Source organism: Crocuta crocuta, unplaced genomic scaffold, assembly GCF_008692635.1.
Source record: "Crocuta crocuta isolate KB4526 unplaced genomic scaffold, BGI_CrCroc_1.0 scaffold26, whole genome shotgun sequence".
In the NCBI taxonomy this organism is placed as follows: Eukaryota; Metazoa; Chordata; class Mammalia; order Carnivora; family Hyaenidae; genus Crocuta; species Crocuta crocuta.
This window is the reverse complement of record NW_027532249.1, coordinates 17,584,521-17,606,563: the sequence shown is the minus strand read 5'-3', so window position 1 is coordinate 17,606,563 and position 22,043 is coordinate 17,584,521. Positions and strand designations below refer to the sequence as shown.

The window sequence follows — 22,043 nt, the reverse complement described above, 5'->3', positions numbered from 1 at the left end:
ACTGGCATCTAAAGTGAGGGGTGGGGGATAGTCATGTAGGGCTGAGCCCTTCCTTAATCTGTAGGATCTGTCACTCTTTCCAGGTAGGTAGTGTCCAAATTGAGTTAAATTTGTGGGATACGCAGGCAGCATCCATGGAGAACTGAGTTTATTGTTTGGTGTGTTAAAGAAAAAAACACACACTGGCCTAGTGTCAGAATTCATAGCCTTTGACTCACAACCAGGACCAGTGAGAACATAAGCTCTGAAATCAGCCTTCTAACTTGCTAGTGCCTGGTAGTAAATCCTTCATTGGGCTTAACTTAGTTTCGCTTAGAGATAGTGTCTCTTCGTGTTCATTGTGAACGATGTAAACTTTGAATTCCATTACCTGAGGAGGCACAAATCAGTCAAATATAAATAAGGTAGAACCGTTTCCCAGAGTTCTGATTTGCTGTTTGTTTCCCTCTCCCTACTTGTAAAATGAGTCTTGTGTTCTTAGGCTCTACCCCATCATCTCTCTACAGAAGACAGCCTGATACTGACCTCTTTCCTGAGTTCACTTTCGTCATTCTCTAGAATGTCTTACTGGTATTTTAAACTTAACCAATGCGGAACTCAGCTGATGATCCCACCACCATTACTCACCAAATTTACTGTCTAAACTGGCTCTATCTCATTTCCACCTTTGCACAAAGCACACCTCCCAGGTAACTAAGCTTAAGATCTTGGCCATGTCTGAGCACTGACTAATGCACAGAATTGTTCAATCATTATAGACCTAAAAGTAGTATAACACTATGTGTTAGTTATACTTGAATACAAAAAAAATTGAAAATAAAAAAATACAGACAAAGCAAGAAAAAAAATGATCTCGGCCATCATTAATTCCTTTCTTTCCACTCTCCCACTGCCTCAGCCCCCCATCTGAGTTGTTAAGGCTGCTCTATTCACCCAGAAGGTCATAGTCAACTTCATTCTTGTCCATGTCCCCCCTCCTCCAGTCAAAGCATTGTTAGATGAAGCTTCAGACAGTTTTGACCAATTTCTGGCTCAAAAATCTTCTAGCGCTCCCTTAGTAAACAAATGTCAAATTTTCTCCCTAAGTATTTTGGACCGTCCGCGATATTAGTTTATCACACAGGTTTTACCTTGCCTCTTATTACTCACTAATATACATACAGACTCTTCTGAAGTCAAGTGCAACTGTTCGCTACTCCCTGTACATGCCCCCTGCACCTCCTAGTTCTGTGTTTTTGTTCATGCTCTTTCTTCTATGTGAAATACGTTTCCCCCAACCTGCTATCAAATGCTATTGCCTCCATGAGGCACTCTCAGTTTCCCCCACCAAACATTACCTTTTCTCATTTTTTTAAGTTTGTTTACTTATTTTGAGAGAAAGAGCACAAGCAGGGAAGGGGCAGAGAGAGAGAGAGAGAGAATCCCAGACAGGCTCTGCACTGTCAGCATGGAGCCCCATACAGGGCTTAAACTTACAAAATGCGAAACCATGACCTGAGCTGAAACCAAGAGTCAGATGCTTAACCAACTGAGCCACCCAGGTGGCTCTGCCTCTTCTCTTTTGCATTTGTGCCACTTCTATGGAAATGTTCAATCTCCCTCATTCTTTCTAGGGCCAAAGAATTTAAGTAACTGGAAATAAACTTAGAAACTATCTGTACTTGAAACATTGTCATTATGCACTACAAGCAAAGCAAAGACCAGAGAAGTGAAGTTATGTGCTAAATACTGTACGGCTTGTCAAGAACGACAAAGCCAAGACCAGGAAAATCTGAAAGTGATGCATCCCCATTTCTACTGCATTATGATTTAAATATCATTTGATCTACGTGCTTACACAATTTACTAATAATCCTTACAGCTCTGTGATTTCACGTTGTTTCCTTTTTGTGTGCTTATCTTGTTTCCCCTCCTTTACTTCTGTGCCTCCAGCACACGAACATATTTGTCCAGAATAGATGCTCATTAAAATATTGCTGGAGGATCAAATCAGTGACTTTTGCTAGAGTCGAAGCGTCTCCAGGCTTGGGGATAATCTGAAAATCCTTTGGCCTGAAGCCTGTGGCTGTTGAGAACTCATCCATTCTTTACTTAACCAATATTTTTTGAGTAGCTCAAATTTCATCTTTAACTCATAAAATTTGAAAATTTAATTGACTATCCCAAATATGTTTAGAGACAAGGAAAGGAAACCAACATTAATGCGTCTATCTCTTGCACTGAAATAAATTCACTTTGATACCAGATTGTCAACTCAGACTCAAATTATTTACCTATTTTTGAACCATCACTATAGCTGTGTCAAACACTTTCTAAAATGAGCTAAGAAATAAGTAATAGCAATCTAATGTTTCAGCTCATAGCATAAAATGTATAAAAGGTCTTTTCTGCCTCTCCCACAGGTGTGCGTGTATCCACGTATGTGCGCTCACATTGACACAGCCCACACTTACACATGCGACGCACTTGCCCCACATCATCTTTGCAAAATGGATTACTGCAGTTGCAGAGGGAACTTCTCTGATGGTGGTGAAGAATTACGTCACTCATTATTATGACAATTACATTGTTATCACTATTGTCATTGTTATTTAAAGCCCTGATTTGGGTGCCTGCCTTTTTCTGAAGTAGAATTATGAACAATGAATACTGATCTTTCAAGTATCAGGAGATCAAGGTAGGGGCGCCTGGGTGGCTCAGTCGGTTAAGCATCCAACTTCGGCTCAGGTCACAATCTCGCGGTTTGTGGGTTCAAGCCCTGCGTCGGTCTCTGTGCTAGCAGCTTGGAGCCTGTTTCAGATTCTGTGTCTCCCTCTCTCTCTCTGCCCCTCCCCCACTCATGTTCTGTCTCTCTGTCTCAAAAATAAATAAAAACTATAAAAAAAAATTTATAAAAGAGATCAAGGTAGTAGCTGTTAGATGGCTACCTGACGATCCTTATTTCCAGATAGCTCTCAGTGGGGGATAAAAAAGCAGTTGATAGCTCTCTTTGGGACAAAGTGGAGAGATAACACGTCTACACTATATATATATTGGTACATGGTCTTCCTGTTACAGAAACAGACTGCCTTCAACCAACTTCAATGAGTAGATTACATCAAACTCATTTTCTAGACAAAGAAACTGAGGCTTGACAAGGAAGGAAGTATCAGCCCAGAGAGAGGGGATCATGAGCTCCTGTAATTCACTTAGCCCCCAGGTTCCTGTACCCCTCATCTGTTTTCCTCTCAGTGTTTAGGGCATTGTTCCTTCAGTTTGCACTAAGTTGGTTGGAGGTAGGCACCATAGGTTTGATTGATACAGCAATTTGCATCTCAAGGCATCGCTCGATAAATACAGTGCAATGAAAGGCCACTCTCTCACAAACCAATTTCCCCCTCTAGGCTGACTTTAGAAGCTCATTGATGTCACTTCCTTCCTCAGTCAGCAAGTGAATTTTCTTTAATTCTCAAGACCAGCTGTCCATGCTGTCAACAGAAAGTTATTAAAATTCCTTTAAAGTGAATAAAAATAGCCTAAAAGCAAATGTACTTGGAAACAGGAAAGAATCAGTATGCAAAGTCCACAAACCTCTGAGCAAAATAATGTTGATCCAACCAGAGATTTCAAACATTGTATATTCAAGATGCTAGAAAAAATAATTAAAAGATGCTACACCACATACTTCTTAATCTTTTATTAGCAAAGGCTTAGGCAGTTACCATTTATCCCCTAAATTCCATTCCTCTTTTTCAAATATGATTTGAATAAACTTGGGAATGACTTAGGTTTTCCTTAATGGGATTCCCTCCTTTTTTTCTTGCATCGGCCGAGGAACATTTATGTCTCCACCAGCCTAAGACTATCCGTAAGCAAGAGAAAAAAAAATTATTAGCCACAATCATAACCACTAGGGCCACAAAATAGTTATATAATTATATATTTTAATTCATTAGAGTTTGAATAGCTCAAGGGAGGAGATGATTTTTCTTACATTTAAATAACTGTAACTCACAGAAATGGTATGCCTGGCTTCTGAGTCCCTATGATCCTCAGCCGACTAAATGACCTCAGTAACTAGAAGCCTGCCCTGTTATCTTCTGAATCAGCCCTCGTCATATTCCCCAGCCTCCCAGCATAGCACCTGCCTTGGTGTCTGAGCTGGACATAACCTGGCCACATGTCCCACTAACAGCCCCCTGCCTCTTCCTCATTCGGACAGATGACACAAATCCTAGACTCATTCTGACCCTTCACCAAGGAAATTTGTGCCCAGCCTGTCTTGTCATCCTACGACACAGCCCAGGTTTGTGTCCGGGGTTCCTCCCTGTAGCTGCAGCTGGGGCTCTCACAGATGTTTTACTCTTAAACTTCTGGAAGTCAGACTCTCCAAAATGGTCTCACTAGACCAGAATAAAGGTACAGCAAGACTGCATACCTTCAGGAGGCTCCAGGGGAGAATCCACTTCCGTCCCTTTTCCAAGTCTGGAGGCTGCCCACCTTCCTGGTTTGTGGCCCGTTTCCTCACTGGGTCACTCCGGCCCCTGCCTCCCATTTCCTCTGCCTTTGATTGTCCTTTCTGTCTCTTAGAAGGACCCTTGTGATTACATTGGGCGCGTCCCGATAATCCCAGATAATCTTCCCATCTCCAGACCCTGAACCACATCTGCAAAGCCCCTTTGCCATGGAAGGTACCATATTCACAGGTTTCAGAGATTAGGATGTGGACATTTAGGGGGCCCGTTATTCTGTTTACCATAATTGCCATGCCAGTTTTCATAACATACATATATCTTCATTTTAATTATGGGGACAAGCTCAGAGGGCTCCCCTTATAACTTCTTTTTAAATTCTGTTCCTTTTCCCCACCGTATGTTTGCTAATACAATTATCCATAAGCTCCCCTTGCTGAAAACGTAGGGGATGCTCTTGCCTCCCACACTCCCATACTTCCCACATCCAGTCAGTCTCCAGAACCTACCTCAGAAAGGCCACCAGCTCCAGGCATCCCTCCACCTCTGCTCTCCCTCCTGGACTGGGCCCCTCATCACTCCCGCCTGCGCAGTGGGCATTCCTCTCTTGCTCTCCCTGTCACCTGTCTGCCCCTCACCGTCACCCCATCCTCCACACCATCACCAAAGCCATCCTTCTCAAGCACAGCCTTGCCCCCTGATGAAAAACCCCTGTTGGCCTCCCACGGCCTGAAAACCCCTTCTCAGCCTCACTTCCACCAACGACATCCCATGGCTGTTCTCTTACCCTCTTCCCACAGCCCATACTTCCCACCTCCTCTGGCAAATGCTTTGGCTCCATAAGCCACTCCAAACACCTTGAGAGTCATCCAGATACGCCCTCTCCTTGCCCCTGAGATGGTTCTTCCTGTCACGGCTCCTTGGAATGCCCTTGGAATGCCCTTCACTTATCCTTTGCCTGCAAAATTCATACTTATTTCATTTTAACCCTCACAAATCTGGAGAGGGATAGATATTATGAACTCTTTGTTATAGATGGCCAAACAAGCAGGGCATTAGTTAACGAGCTCCACATCAAACACCTTGTCAATGGGAGGGCTGTAATTAGATAGCAGGCTGTTGTCTCTCCGTTTGCTAGAGTCCAGTGGGCTGCTACGTTATTAGGTGATGATGATTTGATTGTTTGGGCTCTCATTCTTCTCCTGAATTCCTTCAGATTTCCCTTGGTTCCTAAGGCAACAAAACTAAGATTTTTGTAGTGCAGCTGCCGTTCCCAGTACCCCCTCCAGCCTACAAGAGTTAGTAGCAACAAGAGTTGAGTGGTCTGTGAAAAATGAAGATTTGACCATGCCATTCCAATGTCCCTACACACACCCTGGCCCAAATTTCCTTAATGACTGACTTCCCACTGCTCTTGTAATGATCATAAATCTCCCCAAAGGGGTCTCCAGCAGTAGCTCCCCGGCGTCATGTGACACCACACACCCCGACCCTTATTTCTCTACTCTGGCCGTGTTGGCTTCCTTTCCAGGCCTTGGACGCCCTCGGCTCCCCCTTGTCACATGGCTTTGCACATGCTCTTCCTTCTGCATGGATGTTCTCTTTCCTCTTCTTGGCAATACTGATGATCTGATTCAAATGGCCAAGCCTTTCCCACAAACCACGTTGCCTCTTCTTCAAACATACGGTGTATAATCTGACAAAGAATCTAACTATTAAAATATATCAAGAGGGGCTCCTGAGTGGCTCAATCGGTTAAGGGTCCAACTTCGTCTCAGGTCATGATGTCACAGTTTGTGAGTTCGAGCCCCATGTCAGGCTCTGTGCTGACTGCTTGGAGTCTGGAGCCTGCTTCAGATTCTGTGTGTGTGTGTCTCTCTCTGTCCCTCCCCCAACTGTGCTCTGTCTCTCTCTGTCTCTCAAAAATAAATAAATGTAAAAAAAATTTTTTAAAACCATATCAAGAATAACTTATTGGGCAATGCCATTAAAAAATGAAGGAAATTGGCTCTTATTATATAAGGACTCCAAGATGGGCCCCTGGTATTTTGTGGTGGTGACATGATTAAATTAGTCCAGTCTTAACACTGTCACTCCATTGCATATGCTCCTTATACTGTATCTCATGTAACACCTTGCCTGGTACAGAACACTTAGTAAAATTTTCAAATATACTTATTTTGGGGTTGATTAATTGATTGGTAAATATCAATTCTTCATTATATGTCTTAAAGTAAAACAATTTGGCAGTTTCTTTTTTTTTAACATTTATTTATTTTTGAGACTAACTAAACAACTAAACACGCAGCTACCATACAACCCAGCATCCTCACTCCTGGGCATTTACCCCAGAGGAGTAAAGACTTGCACTCACAAAAAAAACCTATACATAAATGTTAATAGAAGTTTTATTCATAATAGCTAGAAACTACCCAGATGTCTTTCAATGCGTGAATGGTTAGACACACCATTCCTTTGTGTGTCACACCTTCCCAGAGTGAATGGTTAGAATGGTTAGAAGATGTGGGGTGTGTGTGTGTGTGTGTGTGTCTGTCTGTCTGTCTGTGTGATCAAAAAGAATGAAATCTTTTGCAACAACGTGGATGGAGCTAGAGTATATTATGCTAAGTGAAACAAGTCAGACAGAGAAAGACAATTATGATTCCACTCATATGTGGAATTTAACAACAGATGAACATAGGGGAAGGGAAGGAAAAATAAGATGAAAACAGAGAGGGGGGCAAACCATAAGAGACACTTAAATACAGAGAGCAAGCTGGGGGTTGCAGGAGGGGAGATGAGTAGGGGATGGGCTAAATGATGAGGGACATTAGGAGGGCACTTGGTGGGATGAGCACTGGGTGTTGTATGTAAGTGATGGATCACTGGGTTCAACTCCTGAAACCAAGATTACACTATATGTTAACTAACTTGAATTTAAAAAATAATAGATTTTAAATACATACATATATACTTTTGTACATCCATGCCATGAATACTACGCCTCAGTGAAAAGGAATGAACATATAGGAATACACACAGCAACATGGATGAATCTCTAGAGAACCTTGCTAAGGGAGAAGAACCTATCTTAAAGGTTATAAAATGTATGATTCCATTTATATAATGTTCTTGAAATGGCAAAGCGGTAGAAATGGAGAACAGATTAGTGGGTGCCTGGGGCTAAGAAGTGGGAGGGTGTGGGAGGAAATAGGTGTGGCTATAAAAGGACATCTTGAACGATCTCCATGGTGTGTGAAATGCTCTGTATCCTGACTGCCTCAACGCCAGCACCTTGGCTGTGATGCTGTGCTATGGCTCTTCCAGATGTCACCATTGGGGGAAACTGGGTAAAGGGACACACGATGTGTCTGTATTATTTCCTGCAAATGCACGTGACTACACAATTATCTTTTTTTTAACGTTTTTATTTATTATTGAGAGACAGAGACAGAGCATAAGCATGGGGGCAGACAGAGGGGGAGACATGGAACCCGAAGGAGGCTCCAGGCTGTCAGCACAGAGCCCGACACAGGGCTCGAACTCACAAACTGCAAGATCATGACCTGAGCCAAAGTCGGACACTTAACTGACTGAGCCACCCAGACGCCCTTTCACAATTATCTTAATTAAAATTTTAAAAGGATCTGTTTAATGGAATATATATCATACCAAGATGTTCACAAGTACAGAATACAATAGTGTCATAAGATTTCTTCTCTCTTTCTTGATGGTTTGTTGCTTGTTATTATTACTATGGATTTTTTCCCTTTTATTTAAGACATATAAAACACTGATCACATTCAGGCTGTTATCACCATGGAGGTTTATTATTTTATTTTTTTAAGTTTATTTATTTATTTTGAGAGAGAGAGAGAGAATGAGAAAGAGATGGGGAGGGGCAGAGAGAGGGGGACAGAGGATCCAAAGCAGGCTCTGCACTGACAGCGGCGAGCCCGATGCAGGTCTTGAACCCACTAACTCTAAGATTGTGACTGGAGCCGAAGTCAGACACTTAACCAACTGAGCCAGCCAGGCACCCTGGAGGTTTATTATTTTAATGTCCTTTTTCTTTACACCCCCTGTTGCCTTTCATGCATTATCTGTGTAGTTTTTTCCTTGGCCTGACCAAGATACCTTTTATAAAACTGTGGGTTTTCACTCTACTCTCTGCGGTACCATAACAACAAAGTATAATAATGCCTTTATTATCTTCACAGGTACAGGAAAAGTTTTCAAAAGTAGCACCTTTGCCACCTGCCACATTAGATCTCCTTGTCCAGTCTGCAAGGTTCCATGAGCTCAATGTTAGTATTATACTTGAACAGGTTGTCATTGTTTGGAAACCTTGGACGGGCTGTTGTTCAAAGTTTTATTCGGTCCTTTTCATCTCTTCACTTCTCCACCAAAGTTTAATACTTTCTCCTGGTATCACCCTTACCGGATTTCCACTCTGTTTTCTATTACCTTTGCCCAATGTGGTTTATTTAGGATTTGGCTTTTTTTTTTTTTTCCAATTACTGGAGTGATTGTAAAGGTTCATACTGCAATACAAATGTTTGCCCAGAGAGCCTATGACTGCTTTGGAATTTGGAGTGAGAATAGAGCAGGATCAGAACTGCATTTACTTCATTTTCACACTTTAATGTCACATTTATTTTTGCTTTCTCTTTCAGTGACTAGAGAACACATCCAGAAATATATCACCGACCAGGTATTTCCTCACTTCTCATAACTTATAATGTCGATTATGTTTCGGAGGTTAATAATCAAGCATTTGTAAATACAGAAAAAAAATTTGTTAATAATTGGGTAGGAGCAATACACGTCTGTTGGTTCTGAAAACAAATAAACTGGTCCTACGTGGATGACCATGTGCTTTCGTTGTCCCCCATCTCATTCCTTCCCTCTCTGCACACCCACCAAAGGAGACGGTGGAGAAATGGGACTGCCAGTTGTGATTTGTAAGCTTCCCTCTGCACATGACATGACCTCTGCATTGATACTATCATGGCTGCAAATAGATACTTTTATCTACTTTTCCCTTAACTACAGTGACTCTTCTGTGTGATTTTTCCAAGTTTTAATTTGCCCAGCTGAAAGTCACTCCCTCCCAAACAAATCAGAGCAGAACCCCTAGCAGTAGAAGCCTGCAAGTTCCTTTCCATTATGGTCTTTGATCTCTACGCTCAGTTAGCCAACCTCTTCCCGTCTGCTTCCCTATTTTCTTATCTTGTTACTTTTTATTTACTGGCAAATGGAATCACTTCTATAACTGTTAAAGCGGGTTGAATAAAACTATCCCTGAAACCAAGGAGCTTTCACCAAACCCTGTCTTACCTCGCCCCACCTCCTCTTTCCATAGGCCAAGCAGGCCCAGTAAGCTCAGGCTCCACCCACAAACACAAGCCTCCATGTCTTTTTTTTTTTTTTCATCGTTCCCCTTTGGCATACATTATACGCCAAGGAGAAGGGTGGCAGGTCTACTTTTAAACCAGTCAAGGGTACATTTTCCAAACTCTTCTAGTGCTCTCTCAAATAAGCCCCAATTCTACTCCCCATTGTCATTCCGCCCAAATTAAGTTCCAGTGTTACCTAATCTGTGCCAGATGCCCCGGAGCTCATCAAGCTCTAAAAATAGTTAACTTATTTGGCTAATGTACTATTGTGCAAGTTCAGCAGCAAAATTTAATGCTGAGTAGGTATCCTTTTGCTCTTCGTGTAATTGAAAATGTTGATTCATAGTAACAGCCACCTTAATACTTGAAAATGCTGTCATTGTGCAATGGCAAAACCAGCTATCTACTTCAGATAGTTTATTTGCCTTTCGAGCTTCATTTCTTTATCATTGTATTTTCGATGATTTGTATGTGCTCAAGTGGTTTGGTAACGCTGACATCAGTTAAGCGGGAAGGTTTATTGCTACCATTTTTATTTATTCAAGTCACACAGGGAATACTTTTTCTTATAAAGAGACCTGTTTATTTTATTAAGTTATTAACAAGTTAAAGCAATTGATGGAGAAATATATTAAGGCCCCATCTTATGGGCAGATTTACATTTCCTACGTTTTCCTTCTTTTTTACTTGTGGCTACACTGATAGAATATGTAGACACCAAAATAGAACACCAAATATTTACTTGTAATCTGAGACACTGATTTGTTGCCAGATGAAATCATAATGGTTTCCAGGCCCAATAAGAGTGAAATTCTTTGGACTTTAACATAATAAGGAAGACTCTTAAGTATATTCATTATACAGTCATTCTTAAAACAGATAGTTGTATTGTTCAATCAGTGTCTGCCAGCTGGTATTTCTAATTTTACAATAGAATTTCCATTCTTTCTTCTCCCAAGTATAGAAGAGCTTTCCACTGCTGAAACAACTCAAAGAGGCATCTCACATCTCCAGTTTATCTAATTTTGGCAAAGAGCCAAGAAACGAAGTCACACCCCTTCTTTAAATCCCTCTGCTACTCCCAGAATTTGGCTTTTTTTAAAATGTTTTATTTATTTCTGAGAGAGAGAGAGCATGAGCAGGGGAGGGGTAGAGAGAGAGATACAGAAACTGAAACAGGCTTCAGGCTCCGAGCTAGCTGTCAGCACAGAGCCCGACGCGGGGCTCGAACCCACAAACCATGAGATTCCTCCCCCTCCCCCCTTTTTTTAATGTTTTATTTAAGAATTTAGCTTTTAAAACACAAGTTGGAAAACTCACTTTGGATAATCAATACAGTGTTCTTCATCAGAAAAGAATGTAAAATGGAGCACTGTTGAGCATTAATCTTTGCCCCTAAATCCTTCCCACCAGGCACTATAGATTGTGTAATTAAATTGAAATTGAAAATCAAGTCCTTTTTTTTTTTTTTTCCACTAAGCAAGCTACGAGTTGCACACCAATGTGAGAAATCAGGGCTGCAGTGATGGAAAGCTCCAGCCTACTGGCCAATAGCCAGCGTGCATTTTTAGCCGACAGCTATTTTACCACACCTGAGCTCTGAGAACAAACAACTATTTGAGCTCTCTGGAGGGAACGCTGGATTCTTTCCTGTGTAATTCACTGGGGAAATTAGTACGCTTTTTTAAAGTAACTTGTTAATGCAGCTTGTTTACGAGAGACAAAAATGAGGAGGGAACCGCTTGGCGGCTCCTGTCCCAGAATGGGATGAAAGCATGACCCATTTTTTCAGCCGTCTTTTTGGCAATTCAGTGCTGCAACAATTTCCTCTCTGAAAAATGTTCCTTCTAGAGATGAAAATCTCCTGTAGGTTTTCTGAATAATTTTTACTATGGGAGATTAAAGACACTACCTCGAAATGCTACCCCAAATACCTTCAAAAACCAAATCAGAATATGGCAGTACCCAATGGGAATACTGTACATTAAAACCTTTTAAGTTAACTGGGAAACTGCCTTCTTATATAGGAGGCAATTGATACCTGCAGTAAATTAATGCCTTGTGTTTATGCCTTTTTGTAGAGTAGATCATTGAAGCCCATTGTGAATTCATACACAGCTAGGTGACATAGAGGGGCTTCATTTCTTGGGGAGAGGATGGGCCTGTAGGAGAGAACTTGCACACTCGGGTGCCAGCTGGGACGAAGGCTCACTTCACTGAATGCCGGGTTCAGAGAGAGCCAGCACTGCCGGTGTGCTGTCAAAGCTATGTGTTCGCTCCTAGGGCTGTTGTAACAAACTACCACAAACTGGGTGCTTTCAAACGACAGAAATGTATTGTCTCACAGTTCTGGAGGCTTGAAGTCCAAAACCCAGTGGTTGACAGGGCCACACTCCCCACGAACCCTGTAGGAGAGGATCCCTCCTTGATTCCTTCCGTCTGCTGGTGGTGGCCAGTGGTCCTTGACGATGCTGGACTAATATCTCCCTCACTCCGTCTCTGCCTCTTTGTCACGTGGCCTCCCTGCATGTGCCTTCTCTTCTTTTTTTTTAAACTTTTTTAGTGTTTTTATTTATTTCTGAGAGAGAGAGAGAGCAAGAGAGAGGGCTAGCACGAGAGAGAGCGAGCAAGCAGGGGAGGGTCAGAGAGAGAGGGAGACACAGAATCCGAAGCAGGCTCCAGGTTCTGAGCTAGCTGTCAGCACAGAGCCCGATGGGGGCTCAAACCCACGAACCGTAAGATCATGACCTGAGCTGAAGTCAGACACTCAACTGACTGAGCCACCGAGGCGCCCCATGTGGCTTCTCTTCTTATAAGAACATCAGCCGTAGGGGGTTAAGGCCCATCCTAATGACATCTACAAATACCCTTTTTTTAAAATAAGGTCACACTAACAGGCACCAGGAGTCAGGACGTCCACTGTCTGGGAGAAACAGTTCAACCATAAAACACTGAGGACCTCAGACTGACCCTCGGCCCCATCTCTTCCTCTGACCACGGAGCACTTCTGACGTGATCTCCCGTCGCCCCTCTATCCAACTCCTCCGGTGCCCAGCCCACAGCCCCTGCTCCCTCTGGACCCTCATGGAAGTGCTTGATCCCGGAGGCTCTCCTCCGTCTACCACATTTTCCATTCGTCCTCCACTCCGCTCCTCCTTGCTTTCCAAACTCCCAACCATCCACATCCCTCCTCTGCTGCAAAACAAAAATCCAACAGAAACACCTTCCCCACATTAGCGGTGATTACGACCCCTGCCTGTGCGTTACGCTCACCCGGGGGGCTTTGCTCACACAGACCCTGAGGCTGCACTCCTGCACCAACCCAAGAAACGCGGGGTCACGGGTTGGGTTCAGACACAGCACAACCCTTAGACCATGCCGAAAGGCGTCAGATGCTTTAGAAGACCCAGACACCGCAAACGCAAAAATACAGAGACTTTTTTTTTCTTCTAAGCATCATGGTTTAAAGTTTGACCATTGATGGAGCACACACAACATATGGGAGTACACGCTGAATTGGGCCCTGTCATCAGATGCACTGGGATTGGGCTGGAAGATAAAAAAAAAAAAAAAAAAAAAATCAGCCTGGGCCCTTTGAAACCAGAGAAGGAAGGGCTGTTGTAGCCTCAAGGTAGCGGCCCCACATCCTCTCAAGTGGGAGGATGTGGAGGCAGACAGTGCTCCTCAGGTAAGTGTCTGTCTGCCCTCCCCTCTGCTTAGGATGTAGGTGGAGTCAGGGGTGCAGTCACGGGTGGTACTTAGAACTACCTGGCAATCCCAAGGTCGGAGAAGTGAGGTGTGAGGTACGTGAACCATCCCCCCAATCCCATACATACCCCACCAGGGAATCTGAAGACCTCAGTCAGTGCCTCCTTCATGGCAGCAGATCCAGTCTCCCGCCTGAGTACAGCTTCCGGCCTGCCTTCCTCCTGAAGGTCCGTGAATCCCTCAGGCCTCTAGTGGCAGGCTGGCTCTCAGGGCGAGTGGAGGGCTCCTGTCACCTGCGGCCCCAGAGCAGTCCCTCTGGAGAGGCTGGGTGGAAACAAGGGCCACGTATTAAGTATTGCTTACTTGGAAACTTCTAAATATTTAGCCACACAGTATGTGGGCCTCCATTCCTACTCTTGCTCTGGGCAACACAAATGTTGGGAATGATTCTGCTCAGATATCTGCAACTTTAAAACTCTGTATGTGGTCCTCATAAAAAGCCAAGCTTGAACCCACTCATCTGTGGCCTCCGGGATAAAACCTTAACCTTTGAGTATGAAATCCAAGAGCCTGTGACCCCACAACCCTTTGGACAGCATGCTCTCCACCTCCTTAGATTTGTTTCCCATTCTGCTCCTTTCTGTAAAAGTGCTGTGTGCTGTGCAAAACTGTTCTACCAACGTACTAACCCCTCTTCCTGCACATGCAAAATTTACTCATATTCCAAGATGTAACTCAAATGCAACAAAACTTTCCTTCATCATATAGCAGAGAATAATCTCTCTGGTCTATGGTCCCATATTATTTTTCAGCCCCTTTGCTACAGATCCTGTGTTTTCTACTCTATATTCTAATTATTTCTCCCTATACGATTTTGTAACTGGATATTCTCATCCTAAAGAGACAAAATCATGTTTGGTTCATTTCAGTGTCTACAGCTGGACCTTAAACATCATAAGCACCCAACCAATTGCTGGTCAATTGAAACCTTCCAAGTCACTAAGTTGTCACCCTGCTGGCCAGAGGGACCACTAAATGTGGATGGTCCACTGCCCATACACTGTCCTGCTCTAAACTGTTGTGTCATTGATTTTTCTAAGGCAGGAACCAGGTGTTGTCCTTTGACCACCCCAGCAAGGAATCTCAGCTAAAAACAGTAGAGACAAGCTAAAAGAGCACATGGTCTCTAAGAACAATGGCCACACTGTCAGAGGAATGACAGAATTGAAGGGCAGGGAGAGCCACACCTCTATTTTATCTTTATGTCCACCTTTCATGACAGCCTGTAGAATGTTAAACGATTTGCTTGGGTCAAGACATGAGCACCTGACTTTTTTCTTGAATGTAAGGATAGCAGTGCCACCCACTGTCACCTTTTCAGTGTAGCATGAACTTTATAACTGCTAAATTTAAAGTGGGATTACATTACCTCGCACTATTCTTATCAAAATGGCCATGCACTCAAGGAGACAACTTTGACCTGAAGAGAGTTTCTCACTGCGAGTTCAGCACTAATGGAACTAGCAAAGATCCCATTCCCCTAACTCTCTTTTAAGAGTACCTTCCAGAACTGGAAGTTGTGCTTTATAAAAGCTATCCAATTTATGAATCTTTCTAAAGAATGCTTGAAAGCAAGACTGAAATGATCCAAAAGTGGTTGTATGAATAGTAGCTAACAAAGAAGGCTTTCTAAAAGATGGTCCTTATTAAAGGTCAGATGGCTTCCTATCTAGAAAATGCTTAGGTATAAATGTCACAAGGCTGGGGCTCGCTTCTTTAATCAGAAGCCAAGGAAATTAAAATATTGTGTAAGGGTGTCTGAGGAAATAGACAACAGACGACAGTCTGTGGAAATCTACCATAAAGATAAAGGGAGAATGAGCAAATAGCCCTGGGGTACTTTAAAAGCCTGAATGCTAAGAAGAAAATAATGATTGAGATCAAGAAAATGGTTTATTAGCAACACTGCATGATTTATTAGCAATCAAATATGCAGATAGTCCTCATTCACTCAAAATGCTTCTGAATAATTGGGACCAGTAATTGTGCTAGTCACTCAGTGCTCCGTCTCACTTATTTGTCACAACAAACCTATGAGGGTACATAATGTAATCTCCTTTTTATACAGGGGGAAACTCAAGCTTGAAAGATTTAGTAATTTTTCAGGTTCTGCTATGCTTAGCACTAAATTAAGAATAATAATAATGGTTAACATCATTCTTAGGTGCTTAATGAGTTTTCTGTGTGTAGACACTAGGCTAAATTTTACATAAAATTATCTCATTTAAAGCTCACAGCAGTAATCTTGTGTGGTGGGTACAACCCAGGGATTCATGGTCCATTAACAGAAGTAACTCGCACGAGATCACACACCAGGATTGAAATAATACGCCTCTACCCTGTAAGCACCAGCCATTAGTCTATACTGCTTTAAATACCTTTATTCAAAGACACACAGCTGGTGAGTAGCAGGGCTGGAATCAGAATCCAGGTAGAGGGGCGCCTGGGTAGCTCAGTCGGTTAATTGTCTGACTCTTGGTTTTGGCTCAGGTCATGATCTCATGGTTTGTGAGATCGAGCCCCATGTCAGACTCTACCTGCTTGGGATTCTATCCCTCTCTCTCTCTCTCTCTCTCTCTCTCTCTCTCTCTCTCTCTCTCTCAAAATAAGTAATAAATAAACATCAACATTAAAAAAAAAGAATCCACGTATATATCATTCTTAAATCCTTTCTCTTTGCTGTTGCTCTATACCACTACCTGTCCTGGAAGTTTTTCTACGAACTAAATGATCCCACTGATGACCACCCGAATCAGCACCCCAATTTTGACACTAATGCTGAAGCAACTGGTAATGAGACCCTAGAACAGAGATATTTATAATGTGGGTTTTTTTTTCCAAAGCATTTTAACGATCAAGATAGGCATATACTCACTCTGGGGTTCCTGTTAACCACTATTACTTTTTTAATTACGTAAGCGAAAAATCAAGTAAAATCTAGTCTAAGAGAAAAACTATTTTGTCACCTGAAAAGAGATTAAAAGCTGAAAAAAAAAGTATGCGTGGCATAATGTGCTGCCCACTGGCAATGTTCCATGGCAGAGCCCAAACAAATACTATGAACATAAAACAAGAATGGAAGCAGAAACCTTTATTCTCACCAACTATAAAATGGTCTTTTATTCCTTTATTTTCCAGAAAAGTCCCTTACTTGTAAAAACTCTTTTATAAATGCTTCATTCTTAGTGACACCTGTGTCATTGTATATGTACTCATGGGGGAGAATATGGGATACTGAAGCTCTGTGCTGAAAATGTAGCATCTCTTGAACAAAAATAGCTAATTTACCATCTAGTGGTTTTATTTTTATTTTATTTTTATATTTCAAGGGAGAGAGAGAGAGCACGTAAGCAGAGGTGAGGGGCAGAGGGAGAGAGACAGAGAGAGAGAATCTCAAGCAGGCTCCGTGCTTAACACAGAGCCCAACATAGGGCTTGATCTCACAACCCTGGGATCATGACCTGAGCCGCAATATCAAGAGTTGGAGACACATCCGACTTGGTCACCCAGGTGCCCCTTAAATGTTCTTTAAAAGTAAGCTCTATGCACAACATGGGACTCAAACTCAGGACCCCGAGATCAAGAGTCACATCTACCAACTGAGTCACCCAGGCACTCCTTTAGCATATAGTCAGATGAATCACGCTACCTAAGATGCCAGTTAAATATATTCCATGAATGATTTTCTAGTCAATCTGTTCCCCCTCTTTTTCTTCCCCCCTTTTGACTTTTTCTAATCCTATCCCTCCCTACTTGCTAGCACTTGTAGCTAATGACGAGTAACTGGGGAACTGAAATTTTTCAGCCTAACAGATTGTATGAGCAAATTGGCTCCACCGTCATTAGGTTTATTCTCCTCACCCGGACCCACAGGTGTCCGTGGGCCAAGTTCTAGTGGCCGGGAGCACAATGAGCAGAGTTCCCTAACTCAAACACCTCCTCTGGGTGGAACGTCTGTTTTTCACTTCTAGGGTTAAGGCTTTGATCAAAATGGGCCGCAGAGCCAATTTGTCATCATATTTTAATGTATATTCAAAAACACGGGGTGGTTTTTTTTTAATCTACCTTTAAACTATTTTATCCAGATTAGTCTTTCTCCTCATGATAAGGAACTGAGTAGGGAATCAAGTGAAAATCTGAGACCCTGTGGAATTTTAGGGAAAAGGTGCTTCAGTAGTCATCATTTTGAGTGAAATGTTGTTGGTTGACATAAAAATTTGCATTTTAAGAAGTAGTGATCAAGGGATCAGAAAAACTTTTATAGCATATACCTATCATTGCTTAATTCAGATATATTCCATGTAATGATTCTAAAAGGCTATTCCCTTTGTATTTAAAATTTTAAACATGCTTATCTTTATCAGTTTGAATTTTACTATTTCCAACATTTGGCCACAATACATATTGCTAAAAGCCCAAAAAGGAAAAAAATAACAAGAAATGGTCATTAATACTAGGCCAATCTGCAGTATAAGGGTCATTATACTAGGTCAATATATATGCATATGCAACATATCTATAGAAATATATATATGATTTAGATCCCTCAGGGCAGATCTTCTGGGTATCCATCAAGAGATTTCTGGGGTGCCTGGGTGGCTCAGTTGGTTAAGCATCTGGCTCTTTATTTCAGCTCAGGTTATGATCTCACAGTTTGTGAGTTCAAGTCCTGTGTCGGACTCTGCACTGACAGCGCAAAGCATGCTTGCGATTCTCAATCTCTCTCTCTCTCTCTCTCTCCCTCTCTCTCTCTCTCTCTGTCTTCAAAATGAATAAATGAACTTTAAAGAGAGAGAGAGGGAGAATTTCACTTTTGTTTGGGATAAACTTTATCTTATTTATTTTATTTTGTTTTTAACGTTTATTTATTTTTGAGAGACAGAGAGAGACAATTGATCAGGGGAGGGGCAGAGGGAAAGAGTGAGACACAGAATCCGAATCAGGCTCCAGGTTCTGAGCTGTCAGCACAGAGCCCAATGCAGGGCTTGAACCCACAAACCATGAGATCATGACCTGAGCCAAAGTCAGACACTTAACTGACTGAGCCACCCAGGTGCCCTTGGATAAACTTTAAAGACAGAGAGAGATTTCACTTTTGTTTTGTATAAACTTTGGTGTGTAACTGCATTTTGCTGAGGATATGAGCCTTAGTCCTGGTCAGAATCTCAGGAGTGAAATAAATTCTCCTGGGGAGTTTTTCTACATCTCAGTAAAGAGTGAAAGTGATGCCACCTATTTCCTTTATTATGCATAAATTGAAACCAATTTTGTTTTAACTTTATTTTGTAAAGTAGCACTTACCAGAGAACCAATTTCTAGGAGACAAAAGATAAGACAGACAAGTAGTGAAAATTCAGAGTACCGGTAAGGATCCTAGTGAAAGCCACCTTGTCTTTACAATCCTTAATGTGGAAAAAGTTATTATCCACAGAAGTGTTATGTTACATTCCGTGGTCAGTCATCAAACAAGGAAGGAATAAACAAGATTCTTCACTGGTTCATCATGGGTATGCGCCTTGCTCAAAATGTATTAAAGAGGAATATTTTCATGATGCTATTACTGAATAATTAAATTAGGCCAATGTTCCGTGGATGTGGAATAATGTAATTTACTATGTTGAATGATTAGCCAATCGGATTTCTCTCATTTTCTAAGGCAGTGGATTGACTAAAATGTGATCATAAACAAAATAGATTTTATTAGGCATAATCTACTTTGTAAACAAATGAAATTAATTCTTTGCCTGACCTAAAGCTTTGAAAATGAAATACCAAAATTGAACACATGCTTCCAATTTTGTCTCTGTTGCTAAGATGACACTTAATATAAAAGTTACAATTTAACTTCCCCTCAAGTATTCCATACTTGATACTAAATGACTCTTAGAAATATGTTCATCAACAGATGGGAGCCACTTATGGCCTCATAAACTCCAAACCAAGTGAAATTATCTCTGCCAAATACAAAGATTACAAGAAAGCCTCATCTGGTTATCTCAGAGATGATTAATGCATTGCATGTTGGTTCAATGGTGCAATGAATATTGACAGATAATCACCCTTCCTGTGAGAGAAGTACGGAAGAGATGAATGCTTGTGATCTATGTTTTTAATCAATCAGTAAGCAATTGCAGCACGTGCCCTGTGTTTGGAGCTGAGCTCCGTGTGATAGAGGATGAGGAGGTAAGTGCCAGCACAGACCCTGTCCTAAAGGGATTGTCTGTCTTGAAAGGGTCCTTGAGCATCCCTCAAGTGCTGTGTGTGGATAACATAGTGTGTTATCACTTACTTGCTTATTAACTGAACCAGTAGAGGTACCGTGGGAGCTCGGAGAAGCCAACAATCAATGAAAAGTGGCCAGGGAAGGATCATGGAGGACTTGAAACCAAAGTTATTTAGATTTGATTCATCAGGAAATAGAGTGTGCTGGAAGTGAAGCTTTGGGAATTGAGAAATGACCTCAGGAAAATTAGTGTGGAATTTTCTTAAAACCATATCCTGTATTTTCCTTTTTGCTCTGTCTCCAGTGGTACCAGCCACCAACCTCTCTCCAGGCTACTCTGCTTCCACTCCCCCGAGGCCCCCAGTCCATTCTCCACTTGGCCAGGAGAGTGAGCTTTGTAAAATGTCAGTTCACATTATGTTATCACCCTGTCTGAAAACTCCAGTGGCTAATATTACACCTCTGATGAGACCCTAAGTCCTTCCCGAGATCTCCACGATCTGATTTTCCTACAAGATATGGCCCCACCTTCCTCTTTGATTNCACCTGGCCAGCCCCACCCCCATGCAAGGACCCTTTGCACTCGCTGCCGCTGCCTGAAATGTTTATCATAATCACCTCTGCTCCAGTAGCTTCTCCACAAATAGATCTTCCCTAGACATCTATTTAAGGTAGTCTCTTCATTCTTCCCGCTACTCGCATGGTGGTCACATGGCTCTACTTCAGTGATTGTTGTCTGGTTTACTTATTTGTGTGTTTGTTCATTACCTACCTTCACCCACGAGAACCTAAGTACCATGAGAGCAAGACCCTTGTCAGAGTTGTTTACCCTGATGTTTTAGAGTTCACATATTAGCTGTGCAATAAATACTTCCCAAACGAATTCCATGCTTAATGAATTCTGCTAGCACGCAATGGCAGCAGTCTGGGCATAAAGAAAAATGTATGTGTGTGCTATATTGATAGTAGGAATGAACACTTAAGAGACAAAAATGAATAGAATTTGGTGCCTGACTATGGAAAGTGAAATAACAAATTAAGACAAGGGTTAACAAGAGGTTGCTAGGGTTACTGCAGAAAGGTGAGACTCTTGGCAGAAATAGAAAAGTTGTGGTTAAAAGTCACATTTTATGAGTCACACTGCTTATTAAGCATGACATATTTATTCCATTTATTTTTCACAACTCCATGAGGTAGGCCTCATTCTCTGTTTTACAGATGGGAGGTTGAGTCTGCTGCCACCAAGTTGTTCACTTAGGTGTCCTCTTCCAGTGAGTGACGTTGATTTGGCAGAAAAGTATTGGTTTGATAGCAGTCGACAATTGCACGTAAAGCAACGTGTGCATATTCATCCAAAACGCACTCTTGGACTCACCGTCTCCCTCCGGCCTTGGTCCAAGAGCTTTCCTTTCACTAAAGCAGACTGGAGCCCTGGCAGGGGTCAAGACAGGCAAACTGACCTCCGTGCCAATTAGTATAAATATATCTCTCCTCGCACAGGAAGGAGCATGCTCTGAGCTGGAGAATCTCAATGGATGGAGCGTGAGTCACAGATGGGACAAGAGAGTCTTCCCATTGGTCTGAGAACTGGTCTAGAAGTACAAGTCTTGTCTCTGGTGTTCACAGGTGAATGAGGCTCACATCCATCCACTTTCAGTTATGATACTGGCTACAGGCCAGTTACCAGTGGCCCTCAGTTATGGGAGACCCTCAGAAAATCCCCTGTGTGGAGGCTGAGACTTCCCCTGTCGGGCCCAGTTTTCCCCTGTGTGGACAGCAGGCAGAATCAATAAGCTGTGATGCTATTTCTGAGCAAGGTACACCAGCATGTGTCTGTCCCTTCCAAGGAGAAGATTATAGAATTGTATCGAGGAAAGGATTATAGGATTGCCATCTCTGAAGGACCTTCAGAGAATTATGCTGGCTTGCTTTCTGATACCGGTGTCTCTATAAATAGGTTAGACAGAAAATTCTGTTCATCCAGGTCTGGATAGAAGAGAATTGTGATTGGCTATCAACACCAGCCCCGCTCTCCCACTTGGCATTGCTGTCCCTAGGGCTCTGGCTTTGGACTAGTAGGTAATGGGTAGTGAAAGAAGCGTTTCCCCAGGTATATGCCATTTCCTGGGACTTGGACTCTGCCTAAAAACAGCAATGGAAAGGGTTGGATGGACCCCAGCCCTCCCCTCCCGCCCCCCCCCC

At 42.3% G+C, this 22,043-nt stretch overlaps 1 protein-coding gene across 1 annotated transcript in view; it reads left to right on the top strand.

The window, feature by feature from the left end:
* The window catches only part of CHST9 (carbohydrate sulfotransferase 9), a 202,229-nt gene that overhangs the window by 162,837 nt on the left and 17,349 nt on the right, over nt 1-22,043 (top strand). The window contains exon 4 of the mRNA XM_077778177.1: nt 9,128-9,165. Coding sequence (XP_077634303.1) covers nt 9,128-9,165 — 38 coding nt within the window. The remainder of the gene's footprint in view (nt 1-9,127; nt 9,166-22,043) is intronic.